The 27,781-nt window shown below is 35.6% G+C and overlaps 2 protein-coding genes across 3 annotated transcripts in view; both read left to right on the top strand.

The window, feature by feature from the left end:
• Position 1: 1 nt before the first annotated feature.
• Positions 2-23,750, top strand: LOC132759392 (E3 ubiquitin-protein ligase HERC2-like). The gene is made up of 23 exons (XM_060751159.1): positions 2-181; positions 603-760; positions 1,452-1,655; positions 4,529-4,680; positions 5,296-5,555; positions 6,153-6,324; positions 6,802-7,075; positions 7,477-7,677; positions 8,200-8,428; positions 11,708-11,847; positions 12,252-12,388; positions 14,100-14,284; positions 15,041-15,196; positions 15,837-16,022; positions 16,215-16,489; positions 17,100-17,361; positions 17,940-18,186; positions 19,303-19,459; positions 20,011-20,203; positions 20,578-20,933; positions 21,414-21,590; positions 22,254-22,390; positions 23,651-23,750. Exons 2-23 carry the CDS (start codon positions 629-631, stop codon positions 23,748-23,750), a joined length of 4,332 nt encoding a protein of 1,443 aa, XP_060607142.1. The 5' UTR covers positions 2-181; positions 603-628.
• A 1,950-nt stretch (positions 23,751-25,700) lies between these two features.
• Positions 25,701-27,781, top strand: part of LOC132759401 (E3 ubiquitin-protein ligase HERC2-like) — a 33,287-nt gene continuing 31,206 nt past the window's right edge. For both annotated transcript variants that reach the window (XM_060751169.1, XM_060751168.1), the window contains exons 1-4: positions 25,701-25,857; positions 26,222-26,401; positions 27,020-27,207; positions 27,437-27,587. In XM_060751169.1, the coding sequence (XP_060607152.1) occupies positions 25,809-25,857; positions 26,222-26,401; positions 27,020-27,207; positions 27,437-27,587 (568 nt within the window). In that variant the 5' untranslated portion in view covers positions 25,701-25,808. The remainder of the gene's footprint in view (positions 25,858-26,221; positions 26,402-27,019; positions 27,208-27,436; positions 27,588-27,781) is intronic.

Genomic DNA, 27,781 nt, shown 5'->3' with positions numbered 1-27,781 from the left:
CTGACCATGTGCTACGTAGTGTCCTCCTTCTCCTTAACTTGTGGAACAACAGTCGTCACGATTTTTGATAACCGTGTTAGTAGTAACCTGTACAGTGCCCCCGCTTATACCACTACTCAAAAGATTTCAGAGCATACAGTGTGCAAAATCACGAGTCATTGAGCCGGCAAAATGGGATGAGGTTAAGTAATTTTGTTTTTTTTAAAACATGACTGTGATGTTTGAAGAAAGTTACTAAGGGCTGTCATATTAGATGTAACCTTTGGGTCAACACTTCAATATTTTGCTAGCAACTTCATAATACTATAACTCACAAAGTTATTTCTTTTTGAAATTTCCGTCATGATATTTTGATCTTTTATTTAATTATTTGTTTACAAATGTTTTCATTATGGATTATTGTTTGATATTTTTCTATGAATATTTTACCAATTGTTCAAGTTTAGAATCAACTTTTGAAGAAAAAAAAGTCTTGCACTGTTTGTAATTACCAAACACACACTTTTTCTGTATGATATTTAAAAGTAATTATTGAAAACATTCTTTATGTAAACTTTTTTCATCGAGACATAGATATTAATCTCATTTCACTGCATGTTTAGAGCAACTACTATGTGAGCCCAACAGAATGTTTTCTCCGTTACCTGACATTCCGGAGGATGCGAGCTTGGCGGTAGATTTACGTATGAGCGCAGTGGTAATGATGTCCCATTTAGATAGACTGTGTCAACCCTACCTACCACTGACAGCTTCACAGAAGGTGAGCATACATGTGAACTTTTTTCGATGATCAAGTGGGAGATTTTACTTAAAAACGAGGGAGATTTTAGAATTTGCAAGAAACAAAGAAGAAAGTTCAGACATCAAAAAATAGGGAGATTTCTCTAATTTGTGAAAATACCCATTATTTGAAGAAAAATTTAAAAATATTGCTACAGGAAATGGGAGTCTCCCGCTAAAAGTGGGAGAGTTAAAATGTACGGCTGAGTGTTTGATGATATAAGGACGTCCCATTGTAAACTTTCATTTGTTTGCTGAATTTGTAATTGGCTTACATTGATGAGAAATTTAAAATATTCATTGTGAGATAGGGATACCAATAGCAAATTGAAAACAATAAAAATTGTGTGCCAACCGTATAACCCCTTGCTCAGAATGCGCTGATCGGCAGGACAGTCTGTTTTAATTATCATGGCATTGAAAAGTCTTTATCACTATGAATGTTCAGCATGATAGTTTAGGATAGGGCGGTGTAATATATTGCAATATATCAAATATAGCAATACGATTTCTTGCATTGTGATATTGCATTATATTTTGATATGTATTTCGAGAGTTGAACTCAAAAATGTTGTAAGTCCTATATTTCATAAAAGTTACTGCAGTTTTGTGGTCAACCCTCATTTTATTTCAGTGCTGAAATTTGATCGATTTTTGTTGCTTTGTTTTAGTGTCAAAAGACAAGCTTAATGCAAGAGGTAATTGCCTGGGGTTGGTTTGCATGGAAAGGCGGGAATATGACAAGCGGACCAATTACATTAGACTTCCTGAATGACGTGGGCGGAGTTCAGCAGATTGTATGCGCTGAGAGGGTGATGACTGTGCTAGCAGGAAATGGAAACGTGTATTTGATATCATACACATCTGAAGCTGCTGTGAGTTATGTTATATTTGTTATATTCAAAATAGAGGGATCTTGTCCACTGCTGATTTTGATCTCATGTTATTGTATTGACCTGCTTCAGATTTTCCATGTAAATTTATGAAATAATTTAGTTGATAGTGTTAAGTATCAGACAACAACAAAGCACAAAATAATTATGTATGGGTGTTGGTGGTAAGTGTGAAACACTTGATCGGATATAACAGATAATAAGATGTTCTAGAACAAAATATTATAATTCATATATAAATGTTCATAGTAAATCACTTATAACTTATCAACAATTTATTTTTTCAAATTTGAGTGTCCGATTGTTTTATTTCTGTTATTTTTATCAACATTTCATTTGGAATAATTCTGGGAAATGTGCACATTGTAGACCAACCCACTTTAATTATGCTCCCCGAAAAATTTCGGGGGAGCATATAGTCGTCGGGTTGTCCGTCCGTCCATCAGTCCGTCTGTACGTACGTCCCGAATTCGTGTCCGGTCCATAACTTCATTATTTGAAGTCTGATTTTAAAAATATTTCACAGAAATGATCACCATATTGAGACGACGTGTCGCGCGCAACATTTGGGTCGCTACCTTGAAGATCAAGGTCACAGCATGACCTTGCAGCAAAATCGTGTCCGGTCCATAACTTTGTTATTTGAAGTCGGATTTTAAAAATATTTCACAGAAATGATCACCATATTGAGACGTCGTGTCGCTCGCAACATTTGGGTCGCTACCTTGAAGGTCAAGGTCACAGCATGACTTGCAAGCCAAAAATCGTGTCCGGTCCATAACTTTGTTATTTGAAGTCGGATTTTAAAATATTTTCACAGAAATGATCACCATATTGAGACGACGTGTCGCGCGCAACATTTGGGTCGCTACCTTGAAGGTCAAGGTCACAGCATGACTTGCAGCAAAATCGTGTCGCGGTCCATAACTTTGTTTATTTGAAGTCGGATTTAAAAAATATTCCACAAAAATGAATCACCATATTGAGACGATGTGTTGCGCGCAACATGTGGGTCGCTTCCTTGAAGGTCAAGGTCACAGCATGACCTTGCAGCAAATCGTGTCTGGCCCATAACTTCGCTATTTGAAGTTAGATTTAAAAAGTGTTTCACAGAAATGATCATCATATTAAGATGACGTGTCATGTACAACATTTAAGTCGCTACTTTGAAGGTCAAGGTCACAGCATGACCTTGCAGCAAAATCGTGTTCGGCCAATAACTTCCTTATTTGAAGTCAGATTTTTAAACTATTTCACAGAAATGATCACCATATTAAAATGGTGTGTCATGCGCAACATTTGGCTCGCTACGTTGAAGGTCAAGGTCACAGCATGACCTTGCAGCAAAATTGTGTCCGGCACATAACTTCATTATTTGAAGTCGGATTTTACAACTATTTCACAGAAATGATCACATTGTGTCGCGCGCAACATTTGGGTCGCTACCTTGAAGGTCAAGGTCAATGTATGACCTAGCAGCAAAATCGTGTCCGGCCCATAACTTTGTTACTGGAAGTCGGATTAAACAACTATTTCACAGAGATGATCACCATATTGAATCAACGTGTCGCTAGCACTATTTGGGTCACTACCTTGAAGGTCAAGGTCACAGCATGACCTTGCAGCAAAATAATGTCAGGCGCATAACTTTGTTATTTGAAATCGGATTTTACAACTATTTCACAAAAATGATCACCATATTGAGACAATGTGTCATGTACAATATTTGGGTTGTTTTTACACTTTGAACTTTGTCTGTGACATAACTCTGACACAACAAGAGGTATACCTTCCTGTGTCCAAAACCTATTCGGGGAGCATCACCCGGTTCAACCGGCTCTTGTTTTGTTAAGTCCAAATCACAATCTCCCCACTGTTGCAGATTCAAGTTATGCAAGAGACCTTAACCCTTTCCCCCATGAGCATATTGTGTAAAATGGCCGTTTTCACTGAAAAGCCTCCTGTTACAAGTTCAAACTGCTATGAAACTATGAAAAATGCTTCAATACTAATCAAACTTGGCACAAATGTTGACTGGACCATTGCCTTTGTAACGACATGCTCAGTATTAAATTTCCTGTTACCATGGCAACGAGGGGACATCTCAAAATTGCAAAAAATCACTATTTTGCCTCGATTTTTTCCATCAAAATTTATTCAAAGTGCTGCAACTTCTCAAGGGATTGAGATAGAGTCAAAGGCTTTTCAGCGTTGGTTAAACGTTACATTATGATCGACCTGAGGTCATTTTTAGCCTCTCACAAGTCCCAAATTTTCTTCAAACCCCCCTAACAGAAGGGGGCACATCCCCCTTCTGGCAACCCCCTGATATATCTTTTGGATGGGGGCCGCGCCAAAAAAGTGCTCAATTTTTTTAGCAACATTTCTCAAACCAAAACTTATGTTTGGGGCCCAAATAGGACATTTTTTCACTATTTGAGACCTCAAAAAAGGGGGGGGGGTGGAAAGTGCGTTGTTTTGCGTATATATGTGGTAAAGGGTTAAATTATCTAATTTGAACTGTACAGTTACTTGAGAAAGGTTAATGGTTCTACCTACATTGCTTTTAGTGCACATAGAAACATCTGCATTCTACCACCTGTAGCAAAGCAGGACCAAAAAGTATGACCTCAACAGTATCATTTTGACCTACACCTTCAGTAAAATGAACGTTTTTAGATACTTTCTATGCATTTGTTGAAATAAAAAAAGTCCCATTTAATCGGCCTAAAATAAATTATGTATAAACTTTACACAGCAAAATCATGTTTTCTCATAGGTTATTATATTGTTTTGAGATGGATGGAAAAATGTTCTTGTATGCTTAATAAAACAACGTATTGTATTGTTTACAGTCCATGTGGCTGATAGGTGGTTTTGGTGACCGTGAAGTCGTGAAGCTTGCCGCACACCCTGATGGTAAACATTACCTGGCATTGACAAAAGATGGAGAGGTCTTATCGTGGGGAAATGGTGATGGGGGCAGGCTAGGACATGGGGACAACATGTAAGATTTTTATGTTGTTAAAAATTTGTATGTTTGTCTTGTTACATAGACAATATTTGTAACTCATTGCAATTCCATCAGGCATAAGAAACACAATGTTTTGTTGCATCAGTTTTGGTTTTATAAAAAGATAATCAACACACTTACCAGTGATCATTGCTAATAGCACTCTGTTTTGCTATTTTGCTTGTTTTACAAGCCTCGACAATTTTTTAAAAATCTCGTAATGTTAAATTATATTAATGTCCTGGTCTTGTAACTTAGTAATGAATAAAGGAGGTACATTATAGATTATTGCTGAGGTTATGGGACAGCATCATTATTATAGGTATCAATTTCATCATCATCATTTTATCAGTTATCATAATCAATCTTTTTCATTATTAATTGTTATCATTCTGTCATTCTGGGTAATCGTCATCCCTAGTATCATCATAATGATCCAACAGCATCATTATCATCATCATCATTAATCAACATCATCATCATTTTATCAGCTATCATTATCAATTGTTATCATAATCAATCGTTATCATTCTTGGTCATCCTCATTGTCAGTATCATCATAATCATCCAACATCATCATCAATATATATTTATTTTATACAATTTCAGTGCAAGAGAAGAGCCTACTTTAATCACAGCCTTGACTGGCAAGCAGGTTGTCTATATCACATGTGGAAGTACATACAGTGCTGCTGTCACTGCCAGTGGGGAGCTCTACACCTGGGGACGAGGGAACTACGGGCGCCTCGGTCATGGTGGTAGCGAGGACCATTGCACACCAAATCTTGTCACCGCACTTAAAGGACATAAAGTGATAGATGTGGCGCTAGGAAGTGGGGATGCTCAAACCATTGCAGTCACAGATACAGGTTTGTTTAACATTTAAATTGTATCATGTAATCTATGGCTTTTAAAGATTTATTAGTAATTCTTTTGAATGAGTTTGATGAGAATTTTCTTGATTAAAGATGTGTTATTTGAATGTAAAGAGATTTGACTTGTAAGGTTATAAAAGTGTTTTAAGTAAATTCACAATGTTGTACATTGTAAATTAAAGCTTTGGACATTTTGAGTGCACCACTTTATCATTGCAAACTTTGGTTATCAGTAAACAGTCAGGACAGATTTTACTGATAGCTGCATAGTTTTAGTATTTTGAACATAAATTTTGTTTAAGGTTCACAATGGAAAGATACAAATTCTGACTTTTAAAAGGGAATGGTGGCCTTGTGAACACTGTGGTTGTCTTTCTCTCAAGGGTCATGGTTACAAATCCTACTGGTACCACAACCATGTTTTATCATATTACACAAGTGTAGTGAAATACTAGGAACCAGACTCAGAAGTGGTTCAAATTTACTTTAAGGTTTCTTCACAAATAGTGACAATAAACCTGTTAAAACAGTAAGCAGTATTACTTGATTATACTGATATCATTATAAAGAAATATTTCATTCTTGGAACAGGTGCTGTTTATTCATGGGGAGATGGTGACTATGGTAAACTTGGTCGAGGTGGTAGTGATGGGTGTAAAACACCAAAGGTCATTGAGAAGTTGATGGGGCAGGATGTAGTGAAGGTGTACTGTGGTGCACAGTTTAGTATGGCTTTGACAAAGTCTGGATCTGTTTTCTCATGGTAAGTTAGGGCACAGAATGATGTAGATACAGTGTAGAGGGACTCTGAAAAATGGAAAATAGTTTCCAATGGTTAAGGTTGATTGCCTCTCAACCAAAGATGCAAAGGTCTTAGCTGTATTAGGGTCATTGCAACATTGCTACAGGTAACACTAGGGCTAGATTGGTCAGCAAGTGTAGAAAAATAATTTAATTGGATAAGAATTTGATTTTTGGTCTTATCTTGACAAAAGCTTAGAAAATGCTAAACTAAGTTTGTTTCCGATATACCTCATATATTGTAACTCTGACAGTCTGCTTAACTTTTTGTTTAACTTTTTGTTGCAACTAAAAGGTTCTTTAATGAAATATAAAAAGTACAGCAAGTTAACATTATGTGTTGTCCTTGAAAATGACAAAAGAATAACAAATATATCTATCGAGGGAGCTCTTTTGTTGGGCCTGTGTGGTATTATTATGAAGTTTTTATTTTATCTAGGGGTAAAGGTGATAACTATCGTCTAGGACACGGTACGGAGGAACATGTACGTGTACCTAAACAAATTGAACATTTCGGTGGGAAGAAAATCGTGGATATTTCAGTCGGTTCAATGCACTGTCTGGCGGTCAGTGAGGACGGTGATGTGTATGGATGGGGTCGCAATGACCAGGGTCAATTAGGGGACATGTCAATACAGTGCAGAACAGAACCAACATTGTTAACTGGTCTAGACGGCAAGAAAATTATAGGAGCTGCATGTGGACCCTCACAGGTAATACACTTTTTACCGAATAAAATTTTACTTCTTAACGTTTAAAGATGAGTTAACTCAGTATCCATTTTATAGTTTTCTCTTGTTATGAGTAGAGTATAAATATAATTATTGTGTTACAAGGCAATGGTTCATTGTGACCTTATTTGGTAACATCCATTCAAATACTTATCTTTGAATTAATGTTATATGTCCTTTATTTAGACAAGAATGATTAAAGAATGAAAACAATATAGGCCTAGCCATTCTGATTGTTTGTAGATCTAGATTTGAAAAGGCAAACAAAAAGAAAAACTGGTTTGTTTCAAATGTTTTACTGTGTAACACATTGAATACAGAGCAAGTTTAGTTTTTTATTGTAATGTCATTAGTCAGTTATTGATATTGAATTTTGTCTTCAGAGTTTCGTGTGGTCTTATGGTGGTCACTCTACTGTTGGTATGAGAGTGCCATTTGTGGTGGACATCAGCAAGGCCACTTTTGAACAGCTGGACGAGCTGTTAGCAGAGGTATGTGAGGGTATGGACGGACACAGTGACTGGCCACCGCAACAAGAGAAAGAGTGTATGGCTGTAGCAGGCCTGAATCTACTTAATCTGCAGGTATGTATATATTGATTATAAACTTGTTAATACTAGTGCAGGTTTAGGTAAAAGGTGTCTACTTTGTGATGTTGGATCTGAGCTCCACTAGGGTCTTTTACTTTTGGCATATATAACATCAAAGCTGGTTATATCCAGGAAGAAATTGATTAAGATTTGACTGACAGCTCCCTATGTAATGGAGCAGAAATAAAGAAAATGTAAATAGTATAGTTTCAATCAAAACCCTATTTTGTATGGACAAATGGAATGTCTGCTTTAAAATTGATAATATCATTTACATATCATATATTGTATGACATTGAATATATGTATGAAGGGTTTTATGAATGGGATGTATTTTGCTGAGGATCATTGAGCTAAAAAGTCTATAATTAAACATTAAAAGTAGTATCAAAAAACATAGTTAAAAGAAAGAGAGGAACTTGTTAAAGCTGATAAGCTGATTAGCTACTGTTCAGTTTGAATTCTTTGTTTACATATTAAAAAATAATGATTTAACAACTATTGTTTTTGTTGCAGCTCCATGTTGCCATTTCCCACAATGAGAGCTTTGAACAACTTGGGCTAGGAGCCGGCAGCTCTCTGGTTACCAGCTTGAAGAAGAGAGTTGTCTCCCTTGCCAGTAATAGCGGAGTTATCTCCACTGTACAGATGGCAGCCCAGAATACATTACAGAATGGCTGGTCGATTCTCCTCCCTACAGCTGAGGAGAGGGCTAGAGCTCTATCTTCATTACTCTCTTCAGGAGGTATAGTGTTTACATTTATCATTTTTAGATAAAGAGAAGAGTTGGTGTGAATTTAGATAAATTTTAGAAATAAAGAAATATTCTTTGACATCTATTTTGTAGCATCAGGATCCAAAGTAATAGATACTTACAAGAAATTAGCTTATACAGTGGAGCCTTGCTAATCCGAACCCTTCTAGTCCGGAATCCTTTCTTATCCGAACGAAGTGTCCAGTCCCGATTTTATTTGTTCTATTTTCAATAGTAAAAAAAACGTTTGGATTCGGAACCTGTCTACTCTGAATTCCGGACGATTTTTTCAATTTTTGTTCTTATTTTACTCTAAAATTTACCTCGCGGATCCGAACAGATTTTGCCAAATGTCACACCTTTATTCAAAATAACAAATAATCGCACATCGTGCAGGTGTTAGTATTAACCATACTGATAAGTGTTATTTCGCTTGATTAATGGGTGAAACGTATGATCTGCGAAGGTGTGAAAATTACACTTAGCTTGCCTTGATATCTTCTTTAATTGCTTAATTGATTGTTTTTCGTCAGTTTCTATAAATATTTTGATATAATGCAGTAGAAATATCTTTTAATTCTTTGTAATGGATTCAATGATACGTAATTAAGTAACGGAAATTAATGGAAACTGTCAGTGAATTCGGATAGTTGCTGAATCGGATAAGAGTAAACAACAATTGACAAATGCTGGCACGAATATTTAATCATGTCTCGGCCTCCTGTTTAACATCGTATATTAACTTACCCTTGAGGACATAATATGTTTACTTATTTATTATTATACCCCCGCACAACAAAGTTGTAAGGGGGGTATACTGGAATCAGCTTGTCCGTCCGTCCGTCCGTCCGTCCGGCTGTCCGGCCGTCCGGCCGTCCGTCGGTTTTTTCTTGTCCGCCCAATAACTTAAGATTCCTTTGACCCTTAGTCTTCATATTTGGCATGGAGGTTAGTCATGATAAGTAGATGACCCCTATTGATTTTGAGGTCATCAGGTCAAAGGTCAAGGTCACAGGGGCCTTGACTTCAAAAAGCTTGTCCGCCCAATAACTTAAGATTCCTTTGACCCACAGTCTTCATATTTGGCATGGAGGTTAGTCATGATAAGTAGATGACCCCTATTGATTTTGAGGTCATTGGGTCAAAGGTCAAGGTCACAGGGGCCTTGACTTCAAAAAGCTTGTCCGCCCAATAACTTAAGATTCCTTTGACCTACAGTCTTCATATTTGGCATGGAGGTTAGTCATGATTAGTAGATGACCCCTATTGATTTTGAGGTCACTAGGTCAAAGGTCAAGGTCACAGGGGCCTTGACTTCAAAAAGCTTGTCCGCCCAATAACTTAAGATTCCTTTGACCTACAGTCGTCATATTTGGCATGGAGGTTAGTCATGATTAGTACATGACCCCTATTGATTTTGAGGTCACTGGGTCAAAGGTCAAGGTCACAGGGGCCTTGACTTCAAAAAGCTTGTCCGCCCAATAACTTAAGATTCCTTTGACCTACAGTCGTCATATTTGGCATGGAGGTTAGTCATGATTAGTACATGACCCCTATTGATTTTGAGGTCACTGGGTCAAAGGTCAAGGTCACAGGGGCCTTGACTTCAAAAAGCTTGTCCGCCCAATAACTTAAGATTCCTTTGACCTACAGTCGTCATATTTGGCATGGAGGTTAGTCATGATTAGTAGATGACCCCTATTGATTTTGAGGTCACCAGGTCAAAGGTCAAGGTCACAGGGGCCTTGACTTCAAAAAGCTTGTCCGCCCAATAACTTAAGATTCCTTTGACCTACAGTCGTCATATTTGGCATGGAGGTTAGTCCATGATTAGTAGATGACCCCTATTGATTTTGAGGTCACCAGGTCAAAGGTCAAGGTCACAGGGGCCTTGACTTCAAAAAGCTTGTCCGCCCAATAACTTAAGATTCCTTTGACCCACAGTCGTCATATTTGGCATGGAGGTTAGTCATGATAAGTAGATGACCCCTATTGATTTTGAGGTCATCAGGTCAAAGGTCAAGGTCACAGGGACTTTGACTTCAAAAAGCTTGTCCGCCCAATAACTTAAGATTCCTTTGACCCACAGTCGTCATATTTGGCATGGAGGTTAGTCATGATAAGTAGATGACCCCTATTGATTTTGAGGTCACCAGGTCAAAGGTCAAGGTCACAGGGACTTTGACTTCAAAAAGTTTGTCCACCCAATAACTTAAGATTCCTTTGACCCACAGTCGTCATATTTGGCATTGAGGTTAGTCATGATTAGTAGATGACCCCTTTTGATTTTGAGGTCACTGGATCAAAGGTCAAGGTCATAGGGACTTTGACTTCAAAAAGTTTGTCCACCCATTAACTTAAGATTCCTTTGACCCACAGTCTTCATATTTGGCATGGATGTTGATCATGACTATAAGGTGACCCCTATTGATTTTGAGGTCACTGGGTAAAAAAAAAGCTTTTCTTCTCAATTGCTAAAGAATGTCCTGTCTGCAATGTATTGATTTTGACATTTTCACATTTGAAGCATGTAGAATACATAACTTAGCAATGCACTGGCTTAGTAACCTCAGATTTGGCAGGGAAGTTGTCCTTGCGCTCTAAATGGCCACTGTTGATTCTGACAAAGTGGTATGCGGGGGTATTCACGCCAAGATAGTGGCAGTTCTAGTTTTATTTTTTTATTCACATGTATTAAAATGAACGATAAGACTAAGAGACTGCAAAAATAAAATATCTAAATTGCAATTTTAAATGCATTCCATTTTTTTTTTCCTTAAACTATCTTGCAAATAACATGAAAAAACATGTTAAAAAAACCCTTCTAATTCGGAACCCTTTCTAATCTGGAAACCTTTTTCAATCCGAACTTTTCTTCTGGTTCGGATTAGGCCGGTTCCACTGTACATGTAATGCTTTGACATAAGGTTTTTCGTTTTAAATATTCTGAGAATTCTTAAACTAATGAGCAATTTCAAGCAATGCTGGAAATTCATATAGATCCATACTGCTGTAAGTAGGGTTTGTTGTCAAAGGCTATATATTATATTGAAAATTTTAGTATCTCAAAATTTTGATAGTATTATCATCAAACTGTTAATTTACCACTTATTTGGCATTGGGTATGTAATTCTATGATGTGCCGATGAATGATATATTCTTGACCTATAAGACAGGGTACAGGAAAAGCTTAAAGAATTAAAGTCAAACAAATCTGGCTTATGCATGAAATGATACAACTCATTGTAACTTTTGACATGTTTCAAGCAGGGAGAGATGCCTCAGGTATGAGTGCTGGTCAAAGATTTATGACTGACCTCCTGGTGAGCAGTCTGATGGCGGACGGTGGACTAGAGTTTGCCATGGAGGAAGCAATCAAGAAAGAAAAGGAGACATTTGAAGAGAAAAAGGTTTGAAAGATATAAAATTCTGAGTAAAAGTGTATTTTGTTTGGAGAGGTGTTATTTTAATTTTATCAGTACAATTTAAGTCTAATTTAGGCATTTTTTTCAAATAAATAATTTAATTATGTTGATTATTTTTGAATGTTAAAAATTGATCCACAGAGATTATTCATTTTGCTATTATTAAGAGAATTAAATGACAAAGAGTGATATTCATTTAATTTTTTTGTGGATACAATATTTTTGCTGAGGCAGAATTTTAAGAAGTTTAATTTTGAATATATAAATGCATGTCCATTGAATTTAAGGAAAAGAGATTATTTAAGATCACAGTTACACAAATTTTACAGTGATTCTCATTGCATTATGATAATAAACTATACATGTACATTTATCAATGTTAAACATAGGAATCAGAGGAGAAAGAGGACCAGAAAACACCAGACTCTGAGGCATCTAGCGAAACGAAGCTTGAACCCGGCACCGATATAGAGGAGGACTCCAGTGCTAGCATTCCACTACTTCAACTTATTCAACAGTTACTTAGGTAATTCATACAATACAGTGTAATCTCTACAGAATGGCCCCCTGTAGACCAGTAACCCTTTTCAGATCTTCCCAAAGTAGGATTTAACCCTAAATTTAACCTCTCGTGACCAACCAACCCTCAGCAACAAATAAAATCTTTGCCTACCAAAGGGTGTTACTCTGTAGAAGTTGTACTGTGTAGATATGTTTTGTTTTATTTTCGTGTTAATAATGAGTTGCCATCTAAATAAATCTATATCAGTGTGGTCTGGCAGGACCGTTTTTTGTTGGCTTCTAACATTTCCTGGTTTTATATGCTTATTCCTATAATAAACAAAATAAAATCAGGACAAGTACATTATAAAGATTCAGCAAGATACAGGATAGAACTACATGTACCAGAGCTCACGCTGTCGGTCGCCATAGTCGCCATTTGCGATTATTTTATAAGATTGGCGATTATTTTTGCATTTTGGCTACAAAATCTGGCGATTATTTTTTACTTCCAACAGTGTTTATCATGTTATATATATATGTTATATAAGGTGTAAAAATCGATAAAGAATGCAGTAGACCCAATTAACACCAGCGGGGTGGATTTGATTGTCAACTTTTTATCGGTCACGTGCTGCTTACCATATTGCCCGAGGTGATAAAAATACATGCGAGATGTAAAATTGTATAAGTACTTTAAAGATATTGTCCAGCATTATAATAGCCATTAAGTATCTGTCAATTAGCCAAAAAGATCGTCTTAAAATTGATAAACTGGATATTGACCAACCCAAAATTTACGGGAAATTTACCGTACTAATTAAATTGCAGTAATGGCAAATTTTGAATTTTTTTTGTTTTAAGCTACTTGACTAAATCGCCAGTGGAAAACAATGATAAAATATTTAAAAAGTATTAACTTCCCAACAACTATTTGCACAACAATCAAAATTGTGAGTATTTCTTCAGAAAACAGGAAAAAATCCGATTGTCACATGTTTTCGCGACACCAATAATTTTGATATTTATTTAAAGGTGAAAATAAGCTATGTTTTGTTTAAAAATCTTTACTATTGTGGCAGAAAATTTGTATTACATTGGTAATGATGACATTTTTCAGTAAGTTATTCAGAAAAAAGGCTGCATTCTGTGAATGAGTTTGCAAGTGTTATTTTTATAGGCTTATATGACCTAGATCTACTCCAGTTCTGTGTGAAATGTGGAAATTGACAGGGGTTATAGCTGACAAAATTTGATTAGAACAAACAAAAGAAATTGTCTGATAATAGCATTATGTAAATTCATAATGAATCTTGAATATTATTGATATACATAACATTTTTATTCTGTTCTATAATAACAATTTAAGTTGTGGGTCTATTTAAAAAAAAAAGGTAGTTATCAATATATACACAAATGTATCAGTTTATTTGAGAATCCTTATTAAACTGAAAAAGGTTTATATGTAATGTTTATTTAATCAACTGCTTATGTTGTTAATCGCTAAATCGTGAATAGTCCGCTGAACCTTTGGCTATTATTATTTTAAGTTAAAAATATTGGCTATTATTTTATTTGAGCCAGTGTGAGCCCTGATGTACTAATTTATTTGTTTAAGATGGTCTTTTTTGTGTGCTTAGATATTGTTACAATCTATGAAATGAACCTAACCAATTAACAAATATTCCATTTGAAAGTTTTATTGTAACTTCATATCTGAACTTTTTTTTAAACAGGAACTCTTCATCACATTCCCAGTCGTTGTTACATGAGTTATCCCGGGATGGTGTCGTGAAGATGGAGGAGACGGTAATGAAGGACACATCGCCATCACTTGACCTACTTTTACAGTTCCAGAGGTTACTCATTGCCAAAATGTTTCCCAAACAGAACTGTTGTCTGGCCTCACCAACTGATTTAGGTAAAAGATGATAAAATTTCCATGATATGTTAAAATACATTAATTACTACTTAGAACTCTGTATTAAGATCAGCTTAAATAGTTAATCTAATAACTTTAAAGCTGAATGATTATAACTGTAATCTTTGAACAGTAGTTCCAAATTTACAGTAGATATGTGAGCTATATATTATATATATATATATACAGATTTCAAAATTGAGATTAATCAATATTAGAGACTTTATGGTAAACTGGTTATGGTTTTTGAGGTTTTAAATTGTATCATAGAAGAAAGCTGTTTACATAATATTTGAAAAAATATCTGGATCTTCCTCTACCAGTAAATCTTGAAATGATGGTGGTGGTTTTGGTAGTTTACCCCCGGATCACAGCAGTAAGTCAAAGTTACGCCACCCGGTGATTTCTGGGCAGGCTGTCAAGCAGATAACCAGTACTAGTACCTTAGCTTTCACAAGGAACCAACAACTTCTGTACATACCAGAGCAGAGGTACAGTGCAAATGACAATACAGAGGATTTCTTGATCAGTCCCAAGTCTGCACTGTCCGAGAATTGAACCCTGATCACCCGATTCACAGTCCAGCGTTCTAAAAATACCTGCTAACCGGATAGCTAGGTAAAACTTGAGAGTCACCTTTTCATCTTAACAATGTTTCTGTTGCTTTAAACCCATGCAAGAAAGAAATATTCATACCTATTCACAAAATTTTAAAAAATATTGATTTTTAGCATAATTGATGCATATCTTTTTCAGATTTCACCCTTCAAGGAGCAGGTTCCCTGCTGAAGAAGTACACCTCCCTGTTATGTAACCATGTCAATGATATACTGCCCCTAGGGGCCAGTTTGGCAAATATCAGCTCTAAACATTTCTCTCTAGTCTCGAAAATTATCACCAGTGATGTAACAGGTTTGTATATTAGATAACCTTACATTTTAACTTTTCTATATTAAAGGGAGAAAATTTATATATGTCTGAAGATTTAAATATTTTTTTGGTAACAGTTCCTGTCTTAATCAGACTTACACCTTTCATTGCCAGAGTTGTAATTGTATAAATACAGTGTAACAGTTTACAAAACCTATGATATTTTTGCGGCCTAGTGGTTTAGTTCTGCTGTGGCTTCAAACCCAGACTAGCTAGCTTATATGATAGTTCTTTTCATGTGCCCTCAATATATTCCTAGTACACATAGACAATCAGATTTACAGATGGAGAGTCCTCATGTGGCTTTAATAGGTTTTGTTTGACTTGAGAAAATCGAAGAAAAAAATGTATGTAGATAAATGAACGAAGTTGTATATGAATATATTTATTTCAAACCTTGAACTTATAAAAGAATTTATTAATTGAGAAAAAAATGTTTTTTTTTAAAAAATCAAATTTGAAACATTGTGAAATGTCTACTCATATTGAAGCAAACAGACCTCTTCATGATAGTGATATGTTAATATGTACCCCCTTGCACAGAAAGGGTGATCCATCTCATGTATTTTTAGTTTTGAACTACATTTATGTCATTAAACCTACTGTTATTTGCTATTTTCAGGGGTTCTGTTACCTGAGATGTTAACCTGTATGGTTCTGCTACAACTCCGTAGCCCGGCTGTAGTTCAGATGTCTGGATCGGTTCCTATCCTAGAACAAGTATTAGATATTCTGGATAAATATAACAGACTGGCACCCGGTCTTGGCAGGGAGGATAGGGAAGATCTGTCATGGCCGGGAGTTTGGAGTAAGTGAATGTTGATTCTAGGCCACTTGCCTGACAAAATTTTATATTTTTTATGAAGTTAAATGATAGCCCTAAATTATATAAGCTACAGAATGGTAAAAAAAACGTTTAAATTTTAATCGTTTTTAGTATGAATTAAAACTGAAACATTGAATTTCTATATAATTTAACATACCAGTATTTATATTGCAGGTCATTCATTAGACAAGATTAGCCACAAGAGCCAGGATGATGTACAAACAATACGTAAAGCTGATCTTGAGAATCATAACAAAGATGGTGGATTGTGGATCATAATCCATGGCAAGGTTTATGACGTTCACGATTTCAAGACACAGGCACGGTGTGGGTGGGAGGTGCTCACGGAGTACGCTGGTCGGGATGCCACAGCAGCTTTTGAAAATGCTCATCATTCTATAGAAGCTCGTGAGATGTTGCATGCCTTTTATGTTGGACAGTATGTAGAGGTAAGGACAGGTCAAAGTAGTCATCATAGTGGTAGCAGGGACTTTAGATTCTTTCATGTGAGGAAGCTATCCAGGAAGCTTACCAAACATCAGTGGTTTCACTCAAGTGACAAATCTGTGCCTTAAATAATGCACAGATGGGCTTCTGAGGTCTTCCTTCACCAAATTAAGCTGAAGAGTCACCAAATGACCTATACTGCGTTGGTGCAATATAAAATGCAGGGGAAATTTTAAAAAAGAGCACTGGACTGTGCTATCTTTTCCGGCTTCATGATGTGCTGTGCAGTTTACGTTTCTTGATCTTTAAAATTACAAAAATTAGCAAAAGTCTGTTGAAACTTTGGAGCTAGGCTAATCATTAAATAAATGTACAAATTAGAGTTATTAGATTTTAATTTAATCAATCTTAAAGGTGTCATATCAGTAAAGTGAAATGAATTTTAGAATTGGGGAAAAAGATTAACATTTGATTGTCATTAGATGAAAAGTTATTTTTTTCAAGAATTTTAGAGAAATGATTCTTTTCCCAAAAATAACTGGCTTTGTCAAAACTTTTTTTGTATATTTAGTTAAACAGTGAAATTTATCTTTTGCAATGTTAAATTTTCAGCCTGAAAAAGACATAATTCAGCTAATGGACACAAGTACAGCGTCATCGCCCCTGATGGACACTGAGCGTACCCTCAGTCTTCTGCTAGGTTTGCACGCTGCACAGCAGGCACGAAGCACACCACTATCACAGGATGAACTTGAGTGCAGTGACTGGCTCAGCTCAGACTTCTTCCGTGGTGGCCTGCAGTTACTACAACCCAGGAATCCGTTTGAGGAGGAGAAGGGAGAGAGTAGGTCATCTAGTGTGACCACAACACCAGGTTGGTTAACTCCAATTGAGTAAATGACAGTCTATTTTAGAAGTTTGAGGTGCCATTATTAATCTTGGACAAGAGTATGAATAATTTATCTGTAAATACATTTTTAGAAATGGAAAAAATTATCTGTCTCTCTGTCTAAAATGCCAAAAAAACAACAACAAAACATGCAAAATTTTGATGAATATAGATCTTCAAATTGTTATATTGCTAAATGATTATGGCTGCACACTTCTACAATTGACAATTATTTTTTTTTATCAAAGGAGTTGGCTTGATTATTGACGATCTAGGCCCTTTTGCCAGATGCTTGCTGGTAATATAGATACAATACAGAAAGGAATCTTCCTCTACTATGAGGCCTTGAAAGTCTTGTTTCTTCTTGACCTATAACAGTTGTAGTGGTAAACATGTCAGACTAGTGATCTTATGATTGCTGGCCCTGTTTGGTTGTTTTGGTGAGCAAGAAATTTTATACTCAATGCTTCCAGGAACAGTTCCGAGAGTGTTTCAATAAGAAATTAATTTGTAAATTCTAAAAAAAGTAAACAATAGTATATTATCTGTATATGTTTTTATAGGAGCTGGTGCAACAAGCAGTGCCTGTGAGATGACTAGTTCTGCCATAGAAGATAAAGAGGCCCTGTTTGACCGTCAGGCATCTATCTCAGATGTATCGAGGCCCTTCCTGCAGGCTATGGTGGAGGGTAAATGTCAGGACCTGGCTGTGAAGACATTCCTTAGTATGGCTGAGAGATATTCCAAACAACATCATATCAGTTTACCCATAGACTTCGCACCTGAGCATCCAGTTGAAGAAGTTGGAAGGTACGTATTTATTTATAGTTTGTTTTTAGCTCACCTGTCACAAAGTGACAGGGTGAGCTTTTCTGATCGCTTTTTGTCCGGCATCTGTCTGTCGTCTGTCCGTTCGGCATTCGTAAAGTTTTACTTTAAATGACATCTCCTCATAAACCACTAAGCCAATTTCATCCAAACTTCACAGGAATGTTCCTTTGGTGGTCACCTTTGAAAATTGTTCAAAGAATTTAATTCCATGCAGAACTCTGGGGGTCAAAATTTGCCCCGCCCCAGGGGGTCATTGATTTTCCCTATATGCATATACAATGTAGTAAAAACTTTAAAAAATCTTCTTTTAAAGAACCCAAAGAGCTAGAGATAAGATATTTAGCATGAAACATGTTCTTATGGATGTCTACCAAGTTCAAATAAGAGCTCTGGGGTCAAAATTTTCCTTATATGTGTATAGCAAAAACTTAAAAATCTTCTTTGAAAAAACCCGAATAGCTGGAGTTTAGATATTAAGCATGAAACATTTTCTAATGGTAGTCTATCAGGTTTTTTCAAATAAAAGCCCTGGGGTTTAAATTGGCCCGGCTCCGGGGCCTATATACAGGTGAGCGACTTCAGGGCCATCATGGCCCTTTTGTTTTACTTCTATGATATCATTTTAACACTTTACCTGCAGAAACAAAAGGTGGCAAGCCTTTGGCATCAGTATAGAGCCAAGTCAGCCTGCACTTCCATGCATTCTGACCAAGTTCTATACTGTGTGCTGACTGTCATGATACCCTTAAATTTTAGCAAGCTTACCAAATGTGGGTTGTTCTACTCAGGTGCCCTTTCATGCCTGAAATGATAATAATGCATTGAAGGGCACCTGACGTCTTCCTCCACCAGTAAAGCTGGAAAGTGGCCATATAACCTATACTGTGTTGGTGCCATGTAAAACTCAACCCCCAAAAAAATATAATGTACAGTTTCTAAACCAGACAGGTTCATTTGTAAATTAAGGAAATGGAAGCTGGACAGATCAATTTTTTTACTTGTAAAGCTAGAAATGTGATATTCATAGTGTTCTCAGTTCTGATGAGAGAAATTTTCAAAAAAATGTGTTAATATTTATTGATGATTCAATTACAGGTTACTTCTGGCAGTGTTGATAAAGCATCATGATTTGGCTCACGTTATACTCGGCCTTATAGAGCACGGACAAGGGGATGCTGGGAAATTAACATTCCCAAAGGCTATTATAGAGCTGCTACGAGTTGTAGGACAAGTAAAACGATCACTTATAAAGGTATATAAGGCTTGTCTTACTTATAATTACATATCTCTGTGTGGAATTTTATGATTCTTGAAACTATATGTATTTGATGGAGCATATAGTTTGTGGTTTGTCCATTCTCCTGTCACACATAGTCAACTTATAATTTTAATGTTGAAAAGATTTAAAAATATTGATTGTATTTGCCAAGTGGCTTAGGTGCCTAACTCAATATCACATGCCTTTCTCTCCTTTATGACAAAAACTTTTCGACACTATTCCTTTGATAATAAAAGATAGATATCTACATGTAGGTGATGGAAAGTTGCTGGTTTTACACAAGTCCTGCAATGCAAAATGATAAACAAAAAGGCACTTGTGGTTTAACATTAATACTGAAAGTCCCCGTTTGTCATAGAATGTTTTAGTTTGCCTGATATATCTTCAATAAAATGGTGTCACACATACAGACTTGTAAGCAAATCAAACAAGTTCATTTGTTATTTTTTTGAAATACAGAGAATATAGAATTGATTAACGCATTCCATTGTATGTAGTTGTAAATATTTATTTGCATATTTTAGGCCCATCAAGATCAGAGCAGATCCTATAAAGAGGTCTGTGCCCCTGTCATAGAGCGATGTCACTTCCTATTTAATGAACTACGACCTGCGATTGGGAATGAAGTGAATGCTATGAGCCGGTCAAAACTTCTACACAGCACATCTAGGTGGAAAATGGCCATTAATAAAGTTATAGAGGAAAACAGGAAGAGAAGTAATGATTTTTTAAAAAAAAGAATACTTTTAGCTCATATTTTTCCATCTTCATTATCATTATGATATCAATTTACTGCATGAATTGTACATTATTATGATATTTAAAAAAATGGATTTATTTAAAAGGAGTATTTTGAAAAGTTAAGTTAGGTAGGGCTCATGATTATTTTTTTAATCTGTACACATTTTGTGTAACATTTTCTCTTCAAAATGCAGGTAGGATTTTATGTATATGTCATTGGAGAGTTAGAGTATATGAAAACTGAAGAAAAGGCAATCATATTTTCATAATATCTGCTTGAAATTATTTTTGGAATATAATGTTTATCATTTCAATTTATTCAGTACCATGTGGTTATTGTTTTATTTTAGTTTCACCAGTGGTGGTAACGTTGAATGTCGGTGATGTTGAAAAGTCAGTCCCAGAAGAAAGTGAAGGTGGGAAAAGTGAAGGTCAGCTTCTACTAGGGAGCCAATCAGAAGAAGCCCCAGGTGGCAGCACTGACAGTTCAGGAGGTGGAGCTAAAGGAAGTGAGGTCCAATCAGAACCAGGGGAATTTGTGGTGAAAGTGTTTGGCAAGAATGAGGCTCCACTAGGGGATTCTTTAGAAGAAGAACATGACATTGAGTTGGTAGATGGAAGTGCTGACGTGGAAGGTCTTCCCCCAATGGAAGGAAGTGGACATGCTGGACATTATAAAAAGAAACAGGGAAAAAGTAGGAGAAAGGTTGGTCAAATACTTGATACCAGTTTTCTTGCCCCTATATTTGGTTATTTTAATTCATTTAAGGACAATTTCATCTATGGTAATTTGCTGATATTCATTTTAATGATTGTTTCCACATCCAGTTGATATGTAATTTTAGGATCCTGAAATGGAAATTTGACAATCATGTTTTATATATTGTGAGCTGATATATTTTCAAAATTATTTTAATGTGCTTAACATTACAGAACATTTCATTTCAAGTATGGTAAATATTTACATTAATTTTGAGAAAATTGCCTGAAAACAATTAATAAATAAGTATCTCCTGGTGATCAATAAACTTTGTGCAATAGATTGTTATTTAATTTGAGGAAAGTTATGGATTTTTGTATTTTAATTTCCAGATCTATTTTTTTAAAAGATTTCAATAAACAAGAGACTGAAATTAGAAATATATTATAACGACATATACTTCATTTACTTAATTGACCATTGCAGAAAGATTCCTGGGATTCACTGGTCAGTATGGTGACCAGTAGTCAAAAGTTGAGCTGGCTTCGTCAACGCCTCACTGGGTCTCGAACAGAGATGCCACTGGTCAACAAAATTGTAGAATTTGTCATGCATGAAAATCCCATTGATATAGAGAAACTTAGAAGGTCTCTACACCATCAGGTGAGTGGTTGTCTTATATTCTGATCTGTTACAGTTGAACATCAATTAGCTGGGCCATCTCTAGCCTATATCCCCCTGTAGACTGGACAGATTGCAATGATTTGCTTGGGGAGAAAATAAGTATTAAGCCATTCCTCAGTCTGTTCCAGGATTGCTTTCTTGTAAATATTTAGAAATTTCATATTGAAGTAATGGCTACTTTTGCTTAATTCACGATGAATGTTGCATCTTTGCTAAGATTTATTGACTTATATTGGTTTTGAACAAATCAAGAGCTTCTGTTGTATGTTCACTTATCACTTAGAATCCTACAACTACTACAGGTTCAATTCCAGGCATGGACTTAGTATTCTTTCATGTGAGAACGGAAGTTACTCAAGGAGTTTACTGAAAGTATGCGGTTTAACTCGGGGGGTGTCTGCCACTGCCAGTTCCTGTAATAATATACTGAAAGGCACTTTACTTCTTTATGTGCCAGTAAAGCTGAGAAGATCGCTTTATGATCATAACAGTGTTGATTTAACTTTAAACTCAATGAAAAAAATTTATGATTAGATAAACATACTCAAAATGAACAGACAAGAAATAGGGCTATATATTTTACGTGGTTGTGTCGTAGTGTGTAAATATGAATATTAACATGAAATTTTGATTATATAACAGGTTAGGAGAGCTGAGACTCGTCTAAAAGGTATACAGACTATGCTAGCACTGGTTCATAGGGACCATTTGATTCCATCAGTGAAGTTTAACCTGCTGTGTGGCTGGCAGGGTCTGCTCACCGCAGGTCATAGGGTCTGGTATGTATACACTAGTCAAACTTCTATATAAAGACAGTTTTTCATTTATAACAGGTTGATTTTATCCACGTACAGCTACTCTTTCAATGTTTTATATAGCAAATACCTTGACATATGCAGTTTATTTTGAGAGAAAAAAACTACAACTGAAAAAAAAACCCAAAAAAACCCACACTTTTTGTGATTTCTGATGACTTACTTGAATGAATCTGTTTACAAATAACTTTTTTCTTATAATTAGCTTTTGTACCACAGTGTCTGACAAGTGCAGTATTTTATCAGTTAATCTGTATATTTGTACACATGTGTTTTCATTACAAGGCATTTCTCCTTTTCCTGATGTTTACTAGAGTTTTAAGCAGTATACCTCCAGATTCCTACTAATTTTCATAAAAATTTGAAAATGTATTTAAGAGTAAAATATTATGAATTAAAAAAAGAAAATAATTTTCACATAGCAAATGGTACTTGCAGTCAACGAAATACTTAAAAGAGGTGAAATTTTTCAAAATTAGCCTGTATTGCATTAGTCACACAGTAGAAATATGGTGATAAATAGTGCAAAATCAGTCATTAATTGCCCATAACTTGTAAATTATTACTTGAATCCTTTTTCTTTTCTTAAAATCTTCTCAAAGTTGATTTTCTTGAAATATTTTGGCTTATCTGGAGGCATGGAGCTTAAAAGCTTTAAACTATTTTCTACTTTATTATTATAGTTAACCTGCACGACAGCGTCTAATCTACATATCTCCTGTATCTTTACAGCAAACCTGTACCAAAGTGTCTAACTTACATTTCTCCTGTATTTTTTCTGCAAACCTGTACCACAGTGTCTAACCCACATTTCTCCTGTATCTTTACAGCAAACCTGTACCAAAGTGTCTAACTTACATTTCTCCTGTATTTTTTTCTGCAAACCTGTACCACAGTGTCTAATCCACATTTCTCCTGTATCTTTACAGCAAACCTGTACCACAGTGTCTAACCTACATTTCTCCTGTATTTTTACTGCAAACCTGTACCACAGTGTTTAACCTACATTTCTCCTGTATTTTTACTGCAAACCTGTACCACAGTGTTTAACCAACATTTCTCCTGTATCTTTACAGCAAACCTGTACCACAGTGTCTAACCTACATTTCTCCCATATCTTTACATCAAACCTGTACCACAGTGTCTAACCTACATTTCTCCCATATCTTTACACCAAACCTGTACAACAGTTTCTAATCTACATTTTCTCCTGTATCTTTACAGCAAACCTGTACCACAGTGTCTAACTGACATTTCTACTGTATCTTTACAGCAAACCTGTACCACAGTGTCTAACCGACATCACACTGATTCCACCATGTGACCGTATACTTCTGCAGATGACATTCTCTGAGCTGTACCGCTGGTCTATACAGGAATTAAGACACAATGTTCTACAGGTGGATATCACAATTAAATCCAAGGGAGTTAATCCATGTCAATTAAGTCAAAACAGCCAAGATAACACAAAGGTAGGTTATTGTATCTCTGTCAGCAAAAAGACCTTTCATTTTATCTAATTTAGACTTCTGATGGGGCCCTCTAAGGCAGAGTGGTTATGGCCCTTGTCTTTAAATCAAATGCCTCCTAAAGCTGTGGACTCCTAGTCCACTAAGGGCATCAAATTCTTTAATTGGAGAAATCCATTCAGTTGGCTTACAAAAGATTATCAGTTGTATTCAGCACCTTGTTTGGACTATAATAATGCAGCTGACATCTTTTTAACTTGTCTGTTTATAAAAAAAGTTGAGCTCTTATGATAGCTGCTAATTCATTATTTTCGTTGTTGTGCAATAAACTTCAAATGTAGCCCATTATTCAAACATTTGAAAAGTTAAACTTGGATTATTTGCTTATCATGATAAGTTGCAGTTGTTAGACAGACGGGCATAATGCTGAAAGCAATAATTTTGGAATTATGACCCTTTGAATTAAGAATCTTTAACAGACAGGCGTTAACCCAGCATGCGGTGCTCTTAAATCTCTTTAAGAACTATATCTAATACTTGTGCCGCTTTTGTGATTCTGTAAAAACATTATTGCTGGGATTTGCAATTGTTTAAGTTGTGCATACATAACATAAAGTAAGTACACTATAGATGCATCATTGAAAAAATGTTTAAAGTGCAGCTTTATTATCTTAAATATAATGGTATTTTAAATAAATGAAAGGACTATTTTTCTTGGTTTTGAATCATAGTTACCATTGTTTATTTGTTATAGGAGAAATTGAACCTAGGTGTGTTGCCTCAGGCAAGATTCATACTTGCTCACCTTGGACTGTTGGTATCAGAGCATCAAGGAAACAGCCTGAGTCTGCTGCTGAACTCCGGGGTTCTAGCTCTTACACAGAGTATTCTAAGACTTATAGGTAAGTTGTTTCCTTAAATGTGTTTACAAAATCTATTAAATGATGATTTACAACCAATGTTGTGTAGTTGTAAAAGTGACATTATGCCCACCTAAGAAGTGGTAAGTGCCAATTATTTTTCAATCACCATTAAAATAGTCAATTTTTTAAATACACAACTAATTTAACTCAGATTGACAGTAAAAAAAATGAGCATAATGCCACTTAAAACGATATTCAGTTAGTGTTATTTAATGCTATTTGAAATAATACTTTTATGGGGCACCTGTAGTCTTCTTACACCTGGGCAGCTTTAAACTTAACAGAGATGTTCTGGTGTGAAACCTAAATTTCATATCCATTTACATTGCTTGAAATATTAAATGCTGCTAAATATTGGAATGTATCTATAATATGGTCTATTGTTAGGTGCTTACTCTATGTATTTGTTTTATTTCTAGGTCCAGATCCGGAGCGTGTTTTACAGGACACAAGCAGCTCTACGATATGTGCTGTACTTGAGGAACAGAAGCACAAGAAGCAGGCTGCCCCGGTACCGGTCTCAGGTCCGGAACTTGCGGCTCTTATGAAGATAGGTACAAGAGTGGTGAGAGGTGTGGACTGGAAATGGGGTGATCAGGTACCTATGATTGGGAATTTTAAGCTGTGAATCTAACTTATCTTTAAATACGGAACACAAATGATGACTCTTTATAACTTTCTTCAGATTTACTCTATGAATTTGTTATGTTCTAGTAAACTTCAAGTTAATTGTTAACCATATGTCTTTTTAAATAGTGCTTCCTATAAATGAAAGTAGATAATTGTATTTTAGAGAGTATTAAGTACTGAAATTTTTACTTTCACTGTATATTTATTAAGGATGGTCCACCGCCCAGTATGGGTCGTGTAATTGGTGAACTAGGCAATGATGGCTGGATAAGAGTACAGTGGGATTCTGGTGAGTACCAATAGTTACCGTATGGGGGAAGGAAGGGAAGTATGACCTAAAAACTAGCAGAACCTCCTGAGATGCCCGACAATGATGAAGATGATGATGAAGAATTAGCACCAAATAAAGGTTAATAATTCTAGTGATTTTGTTGTTATTTTTCTTCTTTTAACACATGGTAATAAAGCCATGCCTCACACATGTCATTGGAGTCCACTTTGATAAATATTACATAATTTTTACATGGAACCATAACATTTCAATGGACCATGTAACTTTAATTTATTCTATTGCATATTTATCAGCGTGTTTATTAGCATAAAACAAAAACTTGTCATAGCTTATTTTTCAGTCAAATAATTACAGATTATAGACAAACAGATCATAAGCATATTTTAACAAAGACAATTTCATATCTATAGATGATATACTCTCTCCACTGATTGTTGAAAATCATTAATCACTTTATAAAATATATGATTATTTGTTTCAGACTTAAAGAAAACTGAAAGTAAACATCCAACATCTTTGATAAGAAAAGCAACATTGACCTTACTGAGGGTTGTATCCGTGGCAACAGGAATACATTCAGAATCCACACAGAAAGAAGCTGTAGGTACATTATGTGGGCTGATGAGGAATATAGTGGATTGTGGATGTAATTATGGACTAAGTATGTTGATTTTGTTGAGTTATTTTCAAATTTATTCCTGTTAAAAAATTCTAATCTAATAAATGTATGTTGCATGAAGGACAATATGAAGAGGTGATTAATTGATAATATCAGTTAGATCATGATTTTCAATCGGACTGTTAGAAGAATAGAAAGAGCTGTTGTACTCATCAAGGGGTCAGTGTCACACTTAGGTAAAGTTTTTGCGTGCAGGTTGGTATCTCCAAATCTTCTCGGTTGAAACTTCACATGTTTGTTCCAAGTGATTATCTTACATGATGGCCAATCTGGGTTACCTTTTTAAAAGAGTTATGCACTTTTTTTTACTGTCAAGCACATAGAATAGTCGTGCCCACTGTCTTAGGGCAGCTCTTGTTAAATAACTTTTGCAAGTGTGTGTGAAATTGAAATTATGAGCAATGAAACATGTAAGCATCTCTCCATCTGTGAAATGCACTTATTTTGCTTTAAGTTTGGAATAGTCAATCATTACAGCTTGGACTAGGAAATATGCTGGCTTGCTATGATTGTTATAATTTGTACTTACCAAACGCAATGTTATAAATAGTACTGAGAAAGTAAATGATACATAAATCTTGTAATATGAATTTATTTAAGATGCCAATTCAGTGTCTGTACAGATCGCCTGCGAGCAACACTATAGCTGGTGTTCTCTGGGATTTCTTCGTAGCATAGCAACAGGACCGACAGTCTGCCAAGCTCTCAGTTCACAGAGATGGGTGGATCTTCTCCTGAAGATCTTGGAGGAAGAAAAAGCACATAAACAAGCCAATGTTTCTAAACAGGTACAAGAGCCAAGTATAATATTATCAACTACTAAAATAGTTTAAAGTTGGTGGTTTATTGTTGAAATGATTTTCCTTGTTCTTGATTTGTCAAGGTAGGCTTTTGGTGAAAACCTTTCTATCCAAGATATGCCATTGATAAAGATTTTTTTTAATGCTTATTTACTTTCTTATTATACTTTTCGAATGGTTTTCAAAATGTCCTTTAGTGTAACGTTTTATATTACAGATACTGACAATAAAGCTTTTGAGAACTGTACTTCCATCTTGGGATCAAAATGTAGAGGAAGCTAGGGTCCAGACCATTGTTAATAGACTTATACACTTACTGGGATCCATTCTGGTTTCCTGCTCAGCTGACCCAACACTTGTTCCACATGGTAAGTATAGAGTTGGTTCAAATCTTCAAGATTAGTAGGTATTGTATTATATTGACTGGTGTCAGGCTCAGTTTATGAAATGAAATTATTCAGTGTATGAAGAGCATAGCCGGGTTCAAATCATATTTTAAGTGTTCTATGAAAATTTTGGTTCATTTAGAATTTAGAGCAATATGAAAGTTTTGCACTTGGTA

This window comes from Ruditapes philippinarum, unplaced genomic scaffold, assembly GCF_026571515.1.
Source record: "Ruditapes philippinarum isolate M1 unplaced genomic scaffold, ASM2657151v2 ctg3430_1_1_1_1, whole genome shotgun sequence".
NCBI classification, from domain to species: Eukaryota; Metazoa; Mollusca; class Bivalvia; order Venerida; family Veneridae; genus Ruditapes; species Ruditapes philippinarum.
This window is presented reverse-complemented; position numbering and strand designations above follow the sequence as displayed.